At 33.9% G+C, this 15,306-nt stretch overlaps 1 protein-coding gene across 1 annotated transcript in view; it reads left to right on the plus strand.

Annotated features, from left to right (window-relative positions):
• Positions 1–15,306, plus strand: part of LOC106460832 (twitchin-like) — a 248,186-nt gene that overhangs the window by 152,807 nt on the left and 80,073 nt on the right. The window contains exons 59-71 of the mRNA XM_022387633.1: positions 208–510; positions 1,198–1,473; positions 2,165–2,368; positions 6,595–6,690; positions 7,621–7,923; positions 10,263–10,544; positions 10,844–11,143; positions 11,380–11,682; positions 11,882–12,163; positions 12,832–13,008; positions 13,501–13,623; positions 14,100–14,399; positions 14,855–15,136. Coding sequence (XP_022243341.1) covers positions 208–510; positions 1,198–1,473; positions 2,165–2,368; positions 6,595–6,690; positions 7,621–7,923; positions 10,263–10,544; positions 10,844–11,143; positions 11,380–11,682; positions 11,882–12,163; positions 12,832–13,008; positions 13,501–13,623; positions 14,100–14,399; positions 14,855–15,136 — 3,231 coding nt within the window. The remainder of the gene's footprint in view (positions 1–207; positions 511–1,197; positions 1,474–2,164; positions 2,369–6,594; positions 6,691–7,620; positions 7,924–10,262; positions 10,545–10,843; positions 11,144–11,379; positions 11,683–11,881; positions 12,164–12,831; positions 13,009–13,500; positions 13,624–14,099; positions 14,400–14,854; positions 15,137–15,306) is intronic.

A 15,306-nucleotide genomic window follows, 5' to 3' on the forward strand; every position in this document is an offset into this window, starting at 1 on the left:
AAGTTTTGCAAATTAGATATTAGCAGAGGTAAGTATGTTTAGAAATACATTTTCAGTCTAGGAAAATTATAACACTCAGCTCCAGTGAATAGCACAAAATTATTCAATTTATTAAGGAAAGTTCTTTTTTTTGTGAAGTAGTGTGTTATTTAGGAGCACTGTAATATATATATATATTAACCCGTTTTTTTTTTCTTAATCATCTAGATGAACCAGGCAAACCTGGTAAACCTTCAGCCAAAAACTGGGACCGACATCATGTTGATCTTGCTTGGGATCCTCCAGCTAAGGATGGAGGTTCACCCATCACCAGCTATATCATTGAGAAAAGAGATAAATACAGCACAAAGTGGCAGAAGGGAGTGGAGATTATTGGTGATAAGTGTGAGGGTAGAATACCTGACCTCATAGAGGACATGGAGTACCAGTTTAGAGTTCGGGCTGTAAACAAAGCAGGTCCAGGAAATCCAAGTGATCCATCTGAAACTATTATTGCAAAACCTAGGTTTTGTAAGTATGATTTCTAAGAAATATTGTGTCATTTCATGTTTTCAGATCAGAGCACATTAGAAAATTAATTAATGGACTGTTATTTATGAATTTTAGTATGCATGTAAGTAATAAGCAGGTAAGGTAATAAGCACATTCTAATTAAGATTATGAGTTCTTTTTTATAGACTCTTTATTTGTTTCACTGAACTTTCTTTACGCTCAGCTTTAGAAATATTTGGGATACTTTACTGTTTTAACTGATCCAGTATGCTGTTGGAAATGTGTCTAGTCCTGTGTGTGACCTAGCTAGGGTACTGGGATGCAGATCAAAAGGTCCAACTTTTGAGCCATTTTATGCTGCTGAACTTAGTGGGTGCTACTGAATGGTTTCCCTCCTCCTAGTCAGTAGTTCTATGTTTTAAACTTAGGAATAGCTGTGCCTGAATCTTGGGGTATGTAACCTGGTCACTTAGCCCACATTTCTACAGTTAGATGCTGTTCAGGTTGAAAATACAAAATATATATTAATGCATATGTTATTTAATAAAGATATTGTGAATTTAAACACCATATAAGCTAAAATATCTTCTTCAATATAAATTAACTTTTTTGCTCACTGAAGTTAAGAAATATGTATATATGTGGGTGGGTGTGTCATTTCATGTTTGTTTCTTTTTTTTAATTACTTATAATTATAATCACCAGTGGCACCTAAAATTGAGAAGATGAAAGATCTAACCATACATGCTGGACAATCTGTTAAATTTGAGGTGAAAGTCATTGGAGAACCACCACCAAAGAAAACATGGTCACATAATGGCCACGCACTAACGTCTGATGGACATGTAACCATAGATTCTGAGAAATACAAAGCCAAATTGAACATCAGTAATGGCGTACGTAAGGACAGTGGTGTGTATTGCCTGACTGCTGAAAATACTTCTGGTAAAGATGAAGGTACCATGCAGATCACAGTTTTAGGTAAGTATATATTATAGTATTTTGCTCTTTTTTGGTGTTGTATCTTTCATTAATCAAACTTATTATTATTTGAAAATATTTTGTTAAATTAGAGATCTTAATTTTGTTGCATTAATTTATCACAGGTAAGATAATACATTTCATAAACAGGTATAAGATCTAAGCTTTGAACTTAGTTTCAAATGTTTTATTTTGTCTGTTAAGTGATGAAAATAATACAGGATATTTTCATACTTATCTATAGTCTTCTATCTCAGTAAAATATTATTACAACAGATAAGAAAAATTGGAACTGTAAATGTACAACTTCTTCTAATATAAATATTTACTTTAAATAATTACTAAAGAAATAAGTTTAATAATTTTTGTCACTCATATATTTTTTATGTCCAAAGAACTTTTCATCCAATCTTTATATTTAACATCAGCTTTAACTGATCCTAAATATAATTTAAATGTCATGAAATTAGTTTTAGCTCTATATTTTTCTTATTAATCCTTAAAACTGGAGTTCTTACAAAGAAATTACTAGTTCATAGATTTATTTTAAGCAGATGGTGTATCATACTGGTAATTAACTTTAGATTACATTTTAAATGTACTTAATGGTACTCTAATTCTAAGATAATTTTGATTCATGATGACTAAAAAGGATTTTTGCTGACAATAGATTACTTTTATTTACACACAGACAAACCTTCCACACCAGAAGGCCCACTAGAGATTTCAGATATTCATGCTGAGGGCTGCAAGTTGAAATGGAATCCACCAAAAGATGATGGTGGAGAACCTTTGGATCATTACTTGGTTGAGAAATTGGACAAGGAAAGTGGCCTTTGGCAGCCCATTGGTCGCTCATCCAAACCAGAAATGGAAGTTAACAATTTGACACCAGGTTTGTAAATGTATCATAAGCTAATTGATTGAGGAATTTTGTCATTTTCATTATAATGAATGTTTCTCTTTGCAAATGTTAGTGGTAAGTATTTAAATGTTATAGATATCATTCATTTATCCTTTTGTAATTGCCACAAACAAAGGAAATGCTTGTTAAGCTACTAACTGGAGTATAATTGATCTTATGAAGATATTGTGGTTGGCTGTAAATGTATTTATTACAGTGTTATTATTGGGACCTTTATTAAGCTTCATATTCCAAAATGATTATCCTTTTCTAGCCCAGCAGTATTTGGAGCTATTTTTGCTTTTCAAATGTCATCACTTTCTCCCTGCTGAAGCCATAATGAAAGTAAAAATATATTGAAATTGTCATGATTACAGAGATGAAATGAACAAACAAGAATATTCCAATACGGTACATTGCCTCCCCTCACATGTATAGCTGTTCTCATTCAATGCTGCTCTTTTTATGCAAAAAGTTTTTTGCATGCCACAAACCTTGAACTCCCAGATTCCCTATGATCAATGTGGTTCAACTGCATTTCACATGTATATCATCATGCGACAACCCTGCACCAGAAGGACACATCCTCCTGACGCACGTGACTCCCTCTAATCGATTCTACCAAACTATCACTTCTCATTAGGCAGTGATTGAGTGCCAACATTTTTCACTTGTGCTCTCTTTGTGTGTTCATTTCATTTTTTTGTGAAGTAGTGATTTACTTGATTTATTTATTTCCAACAGTTATTTTTGTCAGTATTATTTTGCTGTGGTAGCTTACCTTTGTTTATTGATTTTTTCTTCTTCTCATTTTCAACTTATTTACAGTTTAAGATGAATTCCATAGTTTTTGTTTTACAACTGCTTATGTTATTACCATTACTTTGAATGCCATTACCAGCTTCATATTTGGGGGGTCACAACTGAGGATTTTGTCAGGAGATTGATTGTTATATGAGGTGTCCTTTTTCTCCCAACAATGTTCGGGCTCCTCCTGCATTTTCTGAACATGTTCATGACTAAGAGGATTTTAACAGGTTTTTCTTCCTTCCTACCCATGCTGTACCTTCTCCTACATCACCTACGAAATCTACTAGGCCTATCTCTGCCTCTTTGGATATTCTTTCTCAGGTGTGTTCTGTTTCCTCGTTTTCACATGATATTGTTTCTTTTTTTAACATGACACCCATCATTAGAGTCCCTTGTTTTCCTTCCTTCCCCTGACATCAGGGTTTATACTGAGCATTTAGTTTCTCAGTTGAGGGGTGGTGTTATCATGCCTCATTCTCCATGGACATCTGATCTTCCTGCTTTGACATTTTCTCAACTTACAGCAGTTAGTCACTTTTGCTTGTGTGGGGTGCTGTCCCTGATAATTTTATCCATTTCTCCCACTTCCTTTTTCCCACCAGCATCTTACCTTTACAGCTCTGTTACAGCACTTGTCCAACATGCATCTTTCTGAGGCACTCCACAGATTCTGTGAGGGTTTTTTTTGAGGGGATACACTTTCCCTCCTTACTCCTCATTGGCGCTATTGTTGTTTTTGACTCTATCACTTCACATACGGTTTTGTTGCTGTTGGGATTTTGCTATCTTTGTAACTTCCAGATGGCTTCTTTTTTTTTTCCATCTGTTTGTTTTTGGAGATTTTCCAGAGTCTTTGGATTAATGTGTGAACTCTGTGACTGGGCACCTTCCCTTTTCCTAGAGTCTCACCTCCATTATCAATTGGAGGAAACTATTTAGTCAGGCACATGGCCTACACCTCATACATTTATTTCACACTATCTTCATTGGGTGGCTGTATCTTCCTCGTCAGGATACTGCTTTTCGACTGTTGCCATCCTTCAAACTTTGGTGGAGTTGTGACTGGTGAAATGATCTTTTCTATATATATATATATATATATATTATTTCATTTCAGGGGCATGTCCCATTTAGGATTTGGATCCCATTCAGTGGTGAGCCTTGCCTGTCTAGGTATGCTCCCTATATCTCAAATCCACACTATATGACCACAATGTATACCATGGCCTATAATGCACACTAGTAGGTATTTTCCTCACGATATATTTGCTTCATTAATATTCCTGTTCCAGACTGTACTAACCCATAGAATTACATGTGTAAAGCAGAAGGGGATAGCTACCCATCCCTGCTGTTTTTTTTGATTGAATAGATCAGAAGCAGTCAGCTTTTTCAAAATAGGGTTTTCATGGTTACCTGTTGTACTGGCATTCCTCTGGACTCATCATCACATTTTATCCCCCTTGTTCTTCTAGTGGAGTATGGGAGTCCTTGTTACTTTCCAGTTCCAAGCCACTGGGGTGGTGGACAATGGAATAGTCCTCCTGAATGTGTTCGCTTCCATTCAGTAGAGAGTAGGGCAGTGGTGTTCTGTGCAGTGGCTCCCATGGATTGATGTGGTGCCCAGCTTCTGTGTGGTTCTATCCAGTGGGTGAGGTTACTTATATTTTATAGATGCAATCCACTTCCATACTGTGGAACACAGCGGTTGTTATTGCACTCCAGCCTTTGTGTGGTCCTATCCAGAGGATGCTGCTACTTTGGAGTAGATCCATCATATTGCAGTTCACCCATTCAATTGAAATCCCTCATCCTACAATCACCTGGATGTTGGTTCCTAGTGAGTGATTTTGGATTAGAGCTGGACCAATCAACATAAATCCTCACACATGTGTACATTGTGTTTCCTCTTCCTAACTCAATTTGCCTCAGTGGGTCTCAAAGGCTGAGGTTGCACCCAGTTTCTCTGCAGTTGCCATATAATGATGATCTGGGCAATAGTTTTTCTTCTCATGCTGCACCTCAAAGTGTTTTAACTTTCTGAGACTTATGTTGTGCAGTGGGTTGCCAGTCTGATTGAGTTTGATGTAACTTGCCACATTGGCACAGCTCATTCGGATGTCGGGTTCCCAGATGTGTGGTTGTTTGTGGATTTGTAGATTTGTATGCACAGTATACACTTCTGTTATACTTATCTTGAGGTGAATATGATGTGGACCCTCCTCCTACCACAGGGTGGAGGTTCTGTTCTTGAAACTACTTGGTTTTGGACTAGAGTTGAGCAGCAGCATATGATTAGTTGTGCCCTAGCCACTCTACACCTTGGGGCACATCCATTTTAGCTTTTTCCACATTCTTATCTGTTGATAGTTCTTCTACAGTCTTTCTTCTATGAGATTAAGATGTCACTATACTGTTTTTCTCCACCTTTTTGGTTTTACACCTCCCACTTTCTGCCCATGTATGCAACACCTATTTCCACACTGGTACAGAAGTGGTTTGATCTCCCACATGTGTTCCTCTCCCAATGGGGATCATACCTCATGGGTGTTCTTTAGACAATTTTAAAGGATGCTTATTTTTTCATTTGCACTGGTCCCTCCACTTGTTCAGTATAGGATTCTAGCTATACATGTGTGTGTAGAGGTAATGTACTGTATCAGAAGTTACTATTTTACCACAACTGGAAATAGATTTTCAATAGGTACTTACCTCTGCTTAAACCCACCCTTCTTCCCCACTGAAAACCATTGCTTTCTTCTCTGCCTAATCTTGTGTTGATGGTTTGATAGAATCGAATAGAGGGAGTCATATGTGTCAGAAGGGTGTGTTGTATTCCTATTGGTGGAGGGTTGTTACATGATGATTTGCATGCGAGACACAGTTGAACCACGTTGATCATGGGAGTTCAAGGCTTCTGGCATATTAAAACATTTTTGCATATAGAAGACAGCACTGAATGAAAACAACTATACATATGAGAGGAGATAAGTACCTATTGGATATCTATTTTCAGTATAGGAAAATAGTAACTCTTGTAGTTATGAAGGCTTTTGCCTAATGTTTTGTACCATTGTTTTGACTGTAAAATACAGTTTAAGGTAAACAGCGAAAGATGTTTAATAATTAACACATTGTAAGTTATGCCATTTCTTCTTTTGTACTTTTATCAAAATTTTAATTTTTGTCCATGACCAGTCAGTGCAAAAATGTACTTCATATTTGGAAATGTGGTTTTACTATAAGAGTAACAGACCAATCCTGTTTTTCAGGTAAGAGCTCAAATTTGTTTGAACATTTTTAAACAAAAACAAAATTTACTATTTAATAATTTTTAGTTCTTTCTGTCTCACATGCTTATTTTTTAAAACAGTCTTTCTCTTTTCTAAAACTTTTTTTCTTAATAGGTGAGGAATACAAGTTCCGAGTTCGAGCTGTCAATCCTGAAGGAGAATCTGACCCATTGGAAGCTGAAAAACCAATAATTGCTAAAGATCCATATGGTAAGTGGTTAGATTATTTATCTATTTGAAATATTTAAACCCATTTTAAACAATGTTTAGAACTATCTTTGTTAATGTAGAAGGTAAGGAATGTTTAATTAAGTTAGCTCATTAATACTATTTCATGGATAATTTTTGATCATAATTTGGTGGTAGTTAATACAGGAAGTAGTCAACTTATGAGTTATGGAGGGTAAAAATATCATCTATAAAACTTTGATGAGCAATACATTTATTTCAATGGGATGCACATGATTTGCATCAAAATGAGGTATTCTATCTTGGCAATATAAAACCTAAACTTGAGAACCTTTCACAAAGTAACAAAAATGTAAATATGTATATTACAGGTTGTAAGTGTAAGAAACCTGTAAGTACCAAATTAATTACCATTTTCTTATAAATCATTAATATACTTAACTCTACTAGTGTTGAAATACATTTAAAAATAAGTTGTTTTTATACACATTTCAATGTGGTGCTGCAATGAAACATTTGGTTGAATGTTACTAGTACCTGTACTTAAAGGGTAGATGCCTAACAGTGTTAATTTGTATTTTCAGCCAGATTTGGCCTCCTAGCTGCCAGCTAATTGTTTATCTTTGGCTTAATACAATAAATTAATAGAAAAGGTGTATGTATTGAATCTGTATAAACAATGAATTAATTATGAATGCTGTTTTTTCAAACTTTGCTTTTTATTGGTTAGAAATTCTGTCAGGAATAACTGTTGCTTTATCATATAAGAAATGTAAACTTTCCAGATAGTCTTTGTCTTCTAATAGTATTTTTACTATTTTTTTGAACTGTGAAACTAAGTTTTGCTACAATATCTCCTATTTTTTTATAGCCAATTCTTCTTCTTATTATTATTATTATAGTATTCTAGGATTGCTTCATTTGATAATACTGTGTTGTTTTTTAAACTAGATAAGCCAGATAAACCTGGAAATGTAGTGGTAAAAGACTGGGACAAAAATCATGTGGATTTGAAGTGGAAACCTCCCACGAAGGATGGTGGGGCACCAATCACAGGCTATATTATTGAGAGAAAGGGTAAAGGTGAAAAAGAATGGTCAAGAGTAGCTCATGTTGATGGAGATTCCTGTGAGGGTCGAGTTCCAGATCTTGTAGAAGGAGAGACATATCAGTTCCGAGTAAGAGCTGTAAATGCTGCTGGACCAGGTGAACCTAGTGATGCTACTAAACCTGTTACAGCAAAACCCAGAAAATGTAAGCATGGTTTTATTACAGTTTTTGTTTCATGCTTAGAAAAATAATCAGAGAAAAAAAAGAAATAATTTATAATATTACAATACCCCTCCTCTCTCTCTCTCGTTCTTTATATTTTATGTTACTGTTATAGTATTCAAGTAAAGGATATTTGACAGAAAAGTATAGAAGATTCATATACAATGCAAGTTCCACAAATGTTATACAGAAAATAATATCCAGTGCAGACAATGAAAGAAACATAAAACACCAGTATGCAAGTGAATAAAATCTTCATTTATGCAACACAATTTTCATGTAATTAACTGACTGCTTAGCTACTAATTTGCTGAGTAGTTTCTGGCTGCTGTAGTATAGAGTTTTTAAAAAAACGTGGACAGAATAAGAAACAGGATCATGTAGATACCCCCACTTTTATATCAGACTGGACTTCTAATGCACTATCATGCAATTCTTGCATCACTTATGTCAACAATCATTCCAATTAAACATATTTAAGGGAGATAATATTCCATTTTATGTTGACTTGAACAAATATCTACCACTCCTTGATGTGATAAGTATTACCCCACTTCAGGAGGACATAACACAGAAATAGGGCTAAGATATTATAGTCCCTATGAAACAAGCCCTGAGGTACCTCACTTGTGACATTAATCCAGTTTCACTGAACTCCATTTCTAACAATCCTCTGCTTTCTTCTATCCAGTCACTCTTTTATCCAATTAATTAACTTATCCTCTACATCTAGAAAGATAATTTTTTTAAACAAGCCTTTTATGTGGCACCCTGTCAAATGCTTTCTGAAAATCCATATGCATTAAATCTATACCATTGCCCTCATCTACATAAGCAGTAACCTTTTCAAAGAATGTAAAAAAGTTTCCCTTAGTGAAACCATGTTGACTAGCCATTAAAATTTTAAACTTTGTTAAATGACTTTGCAAAACATCTTTTATCAGATTTTCCAAAACTTTTTCAACAACTGAAGTAAGACTAATAGGCCTATTATTACTGGGACAATTTTTATCACCTCCCTTGAAAAGAGGAATAACATATAGCCAACTTACAATTCTCTGGCATTATTCAAGAATTTACGAAAAATAGTAGCAAGTGGCTCACACATTCAATACTTAACCTCCTTCAAAACCCTTAGGGAAGTATTATCTGGCCCAAGAGTCTTATCATTCTTTAAACTTCCAGATTTTTTCTTAACAAACTCAGAATTAATACAATTAAATTGTTCGACCTTCTTCCATCTGTCAGTTGTTCAAGATGAAAAATATTGCTTAAATCTTCATTCGTTAAAACTGAAGAAAAAGCAGCCATCTCATAATCATCAGATACAAGCTTTCTTTTATCATCCCTCAAGGGCCCTACCTCCATCCTAACATTTTTTTTACCCTTAATGTGTTTAAAGAAATCCTTACTGTTAATTTTTACAGTTTCAGCCAACCTTTTTTCATACATCTTTTTTGATGTCCTAATTTCCTGTTTGACTAACTTTCTTATCTTCTATGATCTTCTAAATCTCCTGTCTTACCAGTCAATTTTCTGCAGACTTACAATGCTAGAAACTGGGTTTCGATATCTGTGGTGGGCAGAGCACAGATAGCCTGTTGTGTAAAACATTAAAGCCAATAGAGTAATGATCACTTTACTAAAAAGTTATAAAAATGTATTAGCTTTATAAGCCTTATTATATCGTACCTACTTATACTATATGGTAGTTTGAATGTAAAAAAACAAAATGCCTTATTAGTGATAGCTTGTGTGTTGATGCTTCAGTTCAATTGGAGGAGCACTAATTTGTCCTTAAGAGGTTCCATGTTTATGGATAATACAAAAATTGAATTACCTCAGAAAATGTTTCCCGACTAATGGTCATCCTATGTCACTGAAATAAAGACAAAGGATGGGCCTTTTTTGTTGAGAGGGGGAAAATGTGGTCATCTAATTTGTTAAAAAGTTGATTTATTAATGTTTACCAGTGAATTAGCCATTTAGCTCAATGGGTAAGACCACTTGTCTGGTGTGTGAGATGTCCTGGGTTCAATACTACTATCAGAAGATGCAAAAATTAGATTATCACAACTGAAAATACAAGAGAGTGACATCTTCCCTGTTTCTGTAGCTATGTTGAAAGAGTATTTAACTTCACATGTTGATACATTTCTTTTAATTAAAATCTTCTAGGTGATTATATGTTTTTTGTTCTTATAAAGATATACTTATAGCTAGCAGATATAACTAAGAAAGTGATACTTGCTGTGTGTTGGACTGCCAATTGTATCAGTGTTTTTGGTTTTGTTTGAAATTTTAAGTCATTTTTATTGCAGTGGCTCCCAAAATTGATCGCAGGACATTGAGACCAAAGAAGCTGAAGGCTGGACAGGAATTTGACTTTGATGTGAAAATTATTGGAGAACCTCCTCCAGATGTCTCCTGGAAGATAAAAGATAGACCAGTGGTTGAAAGGACAACATTATCCATTGAGAATGTACCTTACAACTCCAGACTCATCTGTACCAAGGCTGAGCGAAAAGATAATGGAATCTATCACATTATTGCAGTCAACCAACATGGACAAGATGATGCTGAGGTGGAAGTCATTGTATTGTGTAAGTATGTTGTAACTCTTCGTCATTCTACTTAAATAACACAACCTGTTGAAAGAATTATTTACTGATATATTTCAATATTTATTTATTTTAAGACCCTTGTTATACCATCTGTACTTAATTAAATTCATTGCTGTCCTACAGCTACTTTTATTCGTTTTATCATTATTATTGAGCTCTTAAAAATTGCAATTGCAATTTTTTTATTATCTAATGGAAACTGTTTATGTTTTCTGTGCATTAACTTGCAGATTTTGATGTTTCAAAAGTTAAAAATAGTGATTTATTCATGTTTTTAGCTAAGCCTGCCAAACCAGAAGGTCCTTTAGAAGCTTTAGATGTACACAAGAAAGGCTGTAAGCTCAAATGGAACAAACCCAAAGATGATGGAGGAGAGCCCATTGATCATTACTTGATTGAAAAATTGGATCCTGACACTGGTTCCTGGATACCTGTGGGAAAGAGCCATTTGCCTGAGGTGGAAGTGACAGACCTGTCTCCAAACAGAGCTTACCAATTCCGTGTGAAAGCAGTAAACAAAGAAGGAGATTCCGAACCTCTGGAAACTCTAGCTCCTGTAATAGCCAAGGATCCATATGGTGAGATTATATATTTAAAACTATAAAGAGAAATTTCTTAGAAGCAAGTCTATATATCTTCATGTATATATTAATTTTATGTACCTTTCTTGGTTATTAAAGTTACCAAAGGTTTACTTCTGATCCATTTGACAACTATAATTAAAAGTTACATTATTTTAGCTTGAAAATTTGATCAATAATGAATTGAATAATTTGAATGGTTAAGTAACAATAGTTTTTCAATATTCTGACAGACCCACCAGATTCACCTGGGCGACCAGAGCCCACAGACTGGAATCGAGACCATGTGGACTTGCAGTGGACTGCACCTGAAAAAACTGGTGGTGCTCCCATTACTCATTATATTATTGAGAAGAAAGAGAAAGGAAGTACACGATGGGAAAAAGCATCTGAAGTTCCTGGTGATAAGTGTAAAGGAACAGCTCCTTTCCTCCAAGAAGGAAAGGAATATGAGTTCCGAGTGATCGCTGTCAATAAGGCTGGTCCTGGTGAACCAAGCCAGGCTTCAAAGCCTCTTATAGCTAAACCTCGTTTCTGTAAGTATCACTTAAATTTAAAAATTAAAACTATTAGGTGTTAACTAAATCATATAATTTCTGAATTATGCATGAATTACATTTTATTCTTATGTTATCATAGATACTTTTTCTTGTTGTAAATTCAGTGATTTTTAAAATTATTTTTTTGAGTAGCAGGACTTATAATAAATTGAAAAATTTTCTTTTTATCTTCTAGTGGCTCCTACAATTGATCGAAAGACTTTGAAGGATGTGACTATTAAGGCAGGTCAAAGCTTGAAATTTGATGTCAATATTTCTGGAGAACCACCACCAACAGTAACATGGACTATTGAAGAGGAGGTTCTACTGTCAAATGATCACAGAAATATTGATAATGTTGACTATAACACCAAGTTAATTGTTAGACAATCAAATCGGTCAGATAGTGGGAAGTATGTCATTACTGCCTCCAACAGCTCAGGAAAAGACACTGCTTCTGTGAATGTTACAATTTTAGGTATATGAAACCTGATGCATTATATTTCTTAGTGTTTAGTTTTATAATATTCATTTTAAGTATTTTCATTGACTAAACAATTGAGGTTTTGTAAAGATATACATTGTAGAAAAAATATCAACTTCATACATCTTTAATAGTAGTCATGTTTTAATTTTTATCACTGAATCTGTTAATGTAATTGATGTTTCTCGGGGTACAGATAAAAAAAACATTATTATATGTGCTTTTCAACTGCCAACCTTTAAAAATTGTAAGAAAAGCTTCTTAACAAATGTGCTGATACTTTTATTAACATTTTTAAGTTCCAGTTAAATATTTAAAGTTTAAGTATTATAAAAGATAAACTATGCATTTGTATATGAACACATTTTTTTGAACACTTTGATAATAATGATTAGATTTTTTTTGTTCAAAAATGGATTCAAATTTTTTGAATATAATTTTATTTAACACTTTTAAGAATCTACCATCAATATTGAATTTTATCTTTAGTTTGAAACAGTTTTTTTTTTCACTTGGAAAGTTATTCATACGCATTTTGTACTTAATAAAAAACAACATTACATCTGCTGCTCCTAGAAACATGACATTTTAATATATTAGCTGGAGCTTTAAGGTATTCATGGTACATTTACAACTTTTACAAAAGTGTTTTCTTTCTCAAGACAAACCTACTGCTCCAGAAGGTCCACTTGAAGTTTCTGATGTTCACAAGCATGGCTGTAAGCTGAAATGGAACAAGCCAAAAGATGATGGTGGAATGCCTCTTGATGGATATGAAGTTGAAAAATTGGACCCTGAAACTGGAATTTGGGTTCCAGTTGGAAAAACAAAAGAGCCAGGTAAAATTATAACTTAAAGATACAGTACTTCATAACTGATGCTTTATAACAGGCTGAATTTATTTACAACATAAAATTATATTTCAATGTAGGTATCAGTTACCTTCTTTGCATTCTTTTGAAAATGTGTGACTTAAAATTTTAAAATTCTTAATAATTCTATTTTTGAATTCATTTTTGAGAAAATTGTTCACCAAAGATATATGTTGTATTCTTTATATGGAGTAATCTTGTAATGAAAGCAATAGTTTCTACACTAAGCTACAAGCTTAATGTGTTTTTAAAGGTATGGCAGTAACAGTTCTGATCCAAGGCAAATATTGCAAGTTAATTATGTATTTCTCTTTCTACTGGAATGCATGCAACAGGGCTTACTCCAGATAAAGATCACAGGTTAGTTTAATGTGTTTCCTCTTTCTACTGGAATCAATATGATAGGATTAATTCCAGGAAAATATTACAAATTAACTTAATGTGCTTATTCTTTTATAGGAATGGATGTGACAGGTCTGACTCCAGGCAAAGATTACAAGTTCAGAGTGCGAGCACTGAATAAAGAAGGGGAGTCTGAACCACTTGAAACTGATGAAGCTATCACTGCAAAGAATCCCTTTGGTGAAGAGAAAAAATACATATATATATAATATTAAAGTTCTCTGTAGTCACCACCTAAATAATATTAATGGAATTGTGTATTTCATAAATATAAAGTTTAAAGAGAACATTGTAAGATAGGATTTTATTAAACACCTGAAATGACTTAAAGGATTGTTTTACACTTAAAGGAATTCATTAATAATGTACTTCAAGTACTGAAGAACTATGCTCAAATCATAAATATGCTTAGACTCTCTTGCCTTTCTGTCCTGTGTATTGTCCTACATATACTTAAATATGTATCAATAATATTTCTTTAAGCTTTTCTCTTTACATACTTGTTTTATTTATTCAGTGTTAAAGTTAAGTAATGTGAGCATTAATAGTGTATTTCAAACTGTGTATCCTTAGCCTTAAGTAAGATAAATAAGTTCCTATATTTGATATCTGTTATTAAGGTTTAAATATATGATTAATCTTTTGGCATCACATAGATGAGCCTGGTAAACCAGGGACACCTGAAGTTGTTGACTGGGACAAAGATCATGTTGATATTCAGTGGACTCCTCCTGAAAATGATGGAGGCTCTCCTGTTACTGGGTATGTCATTGAGAAGAAAGGCAAGTATGGGGATTGGGAGAAAGCTGTGGAGGTGCCTGCAGACAAGACTGCAGCCACTATCCCTAACCTAGCCGAACGTCAACCCTATGAGTTCCGAGTAAGAGCTATCAACAAAGCTGGCCCTGGTGAACCAAGTGAAGCCACTCTGCCAGTTGTGACCAAACCAAGACATTGTGAGTGTCTTCTGCTGTTGATATAACATTTTGTTAGCACATAGATTACTATTCTTTGTTATCATTTTAACTTGATAACACCACGAATTAAATTGGATCCAGTATTTTATAATATTTTCTTTTTGGATAAGATTGAAACTTCCATGTTTTTGAATTGAATAATTAAGTCATTTATTGATATCTCTAATATGTATTCTTATGTTTTATTTGTTGAGTATAAGGATTATCTTCCTTTCATTTTATCAGTATGCTGTTATGGAATATATATTCAGAATTAGTCATGCAAATTATTCCAGAACTTGAAACAAAAATTCAAATATAATTATTTGTAAATCTTACACAGCAATTACTGAAATAATGTGCTTATTCTTCCCATTAAAAAAGTAGTAAATATTTCAGGTGAATGTTCTTATTTTGATTTGTTTTGCTTCCATAATATTGTGTTTTTCCTTCAGTGGCACCTAAGATTGATCGTCGAAACTTGCAGAAGGTTCGTATCAAGGCAGGTCAGTCTTTCCACTTTGATGTTGATGTAATTGGTGAACCTCCACCAACTATTACTTGGCAACTGAAGGACAAGATCATTACACCATCTGATCATGTGAAACTGGTAAATGAGGAGTACAACACAAAACTAACTGTTCGTCATGCCCGAAGAGAACATCATGGAGTGTATACAATCACTGCTGTCAATGAAAATGGTCAAGATGAAGCTGAAGTGGATGTCTTTATACTTGGTAGAGTTTTGGAATGTTTTGCTACTTCTAGTATCTATATATTAGTCCTTAAGTGCCATTAAAACTGTTTAGTAGGAATCTATTTTATATTTTCTCTTCCTTTTCACACCAGCTTTTTAAATTTAAATTTTACTGATTCTGTGTTAAAATTTTAACAACATAATTTTGTT

Source organism: Limulus polyphemus, unplaced genomic scaffold, assembly GCF_000517525.1.
Source record: "Limulus polyphemus unplaced genomic scaffold, Limulus_polyphemus-2.1.2 Scaffold845, whole genome shotgun sequence".
In the NCBI taxonomy this organism is placed as follows: domain Eukaryota; kingdom Metazoa; phylum Arthropoda; class Merostomata; order Xiphosura; family Limulidae; genus Limulus; species Limulus polyphemus.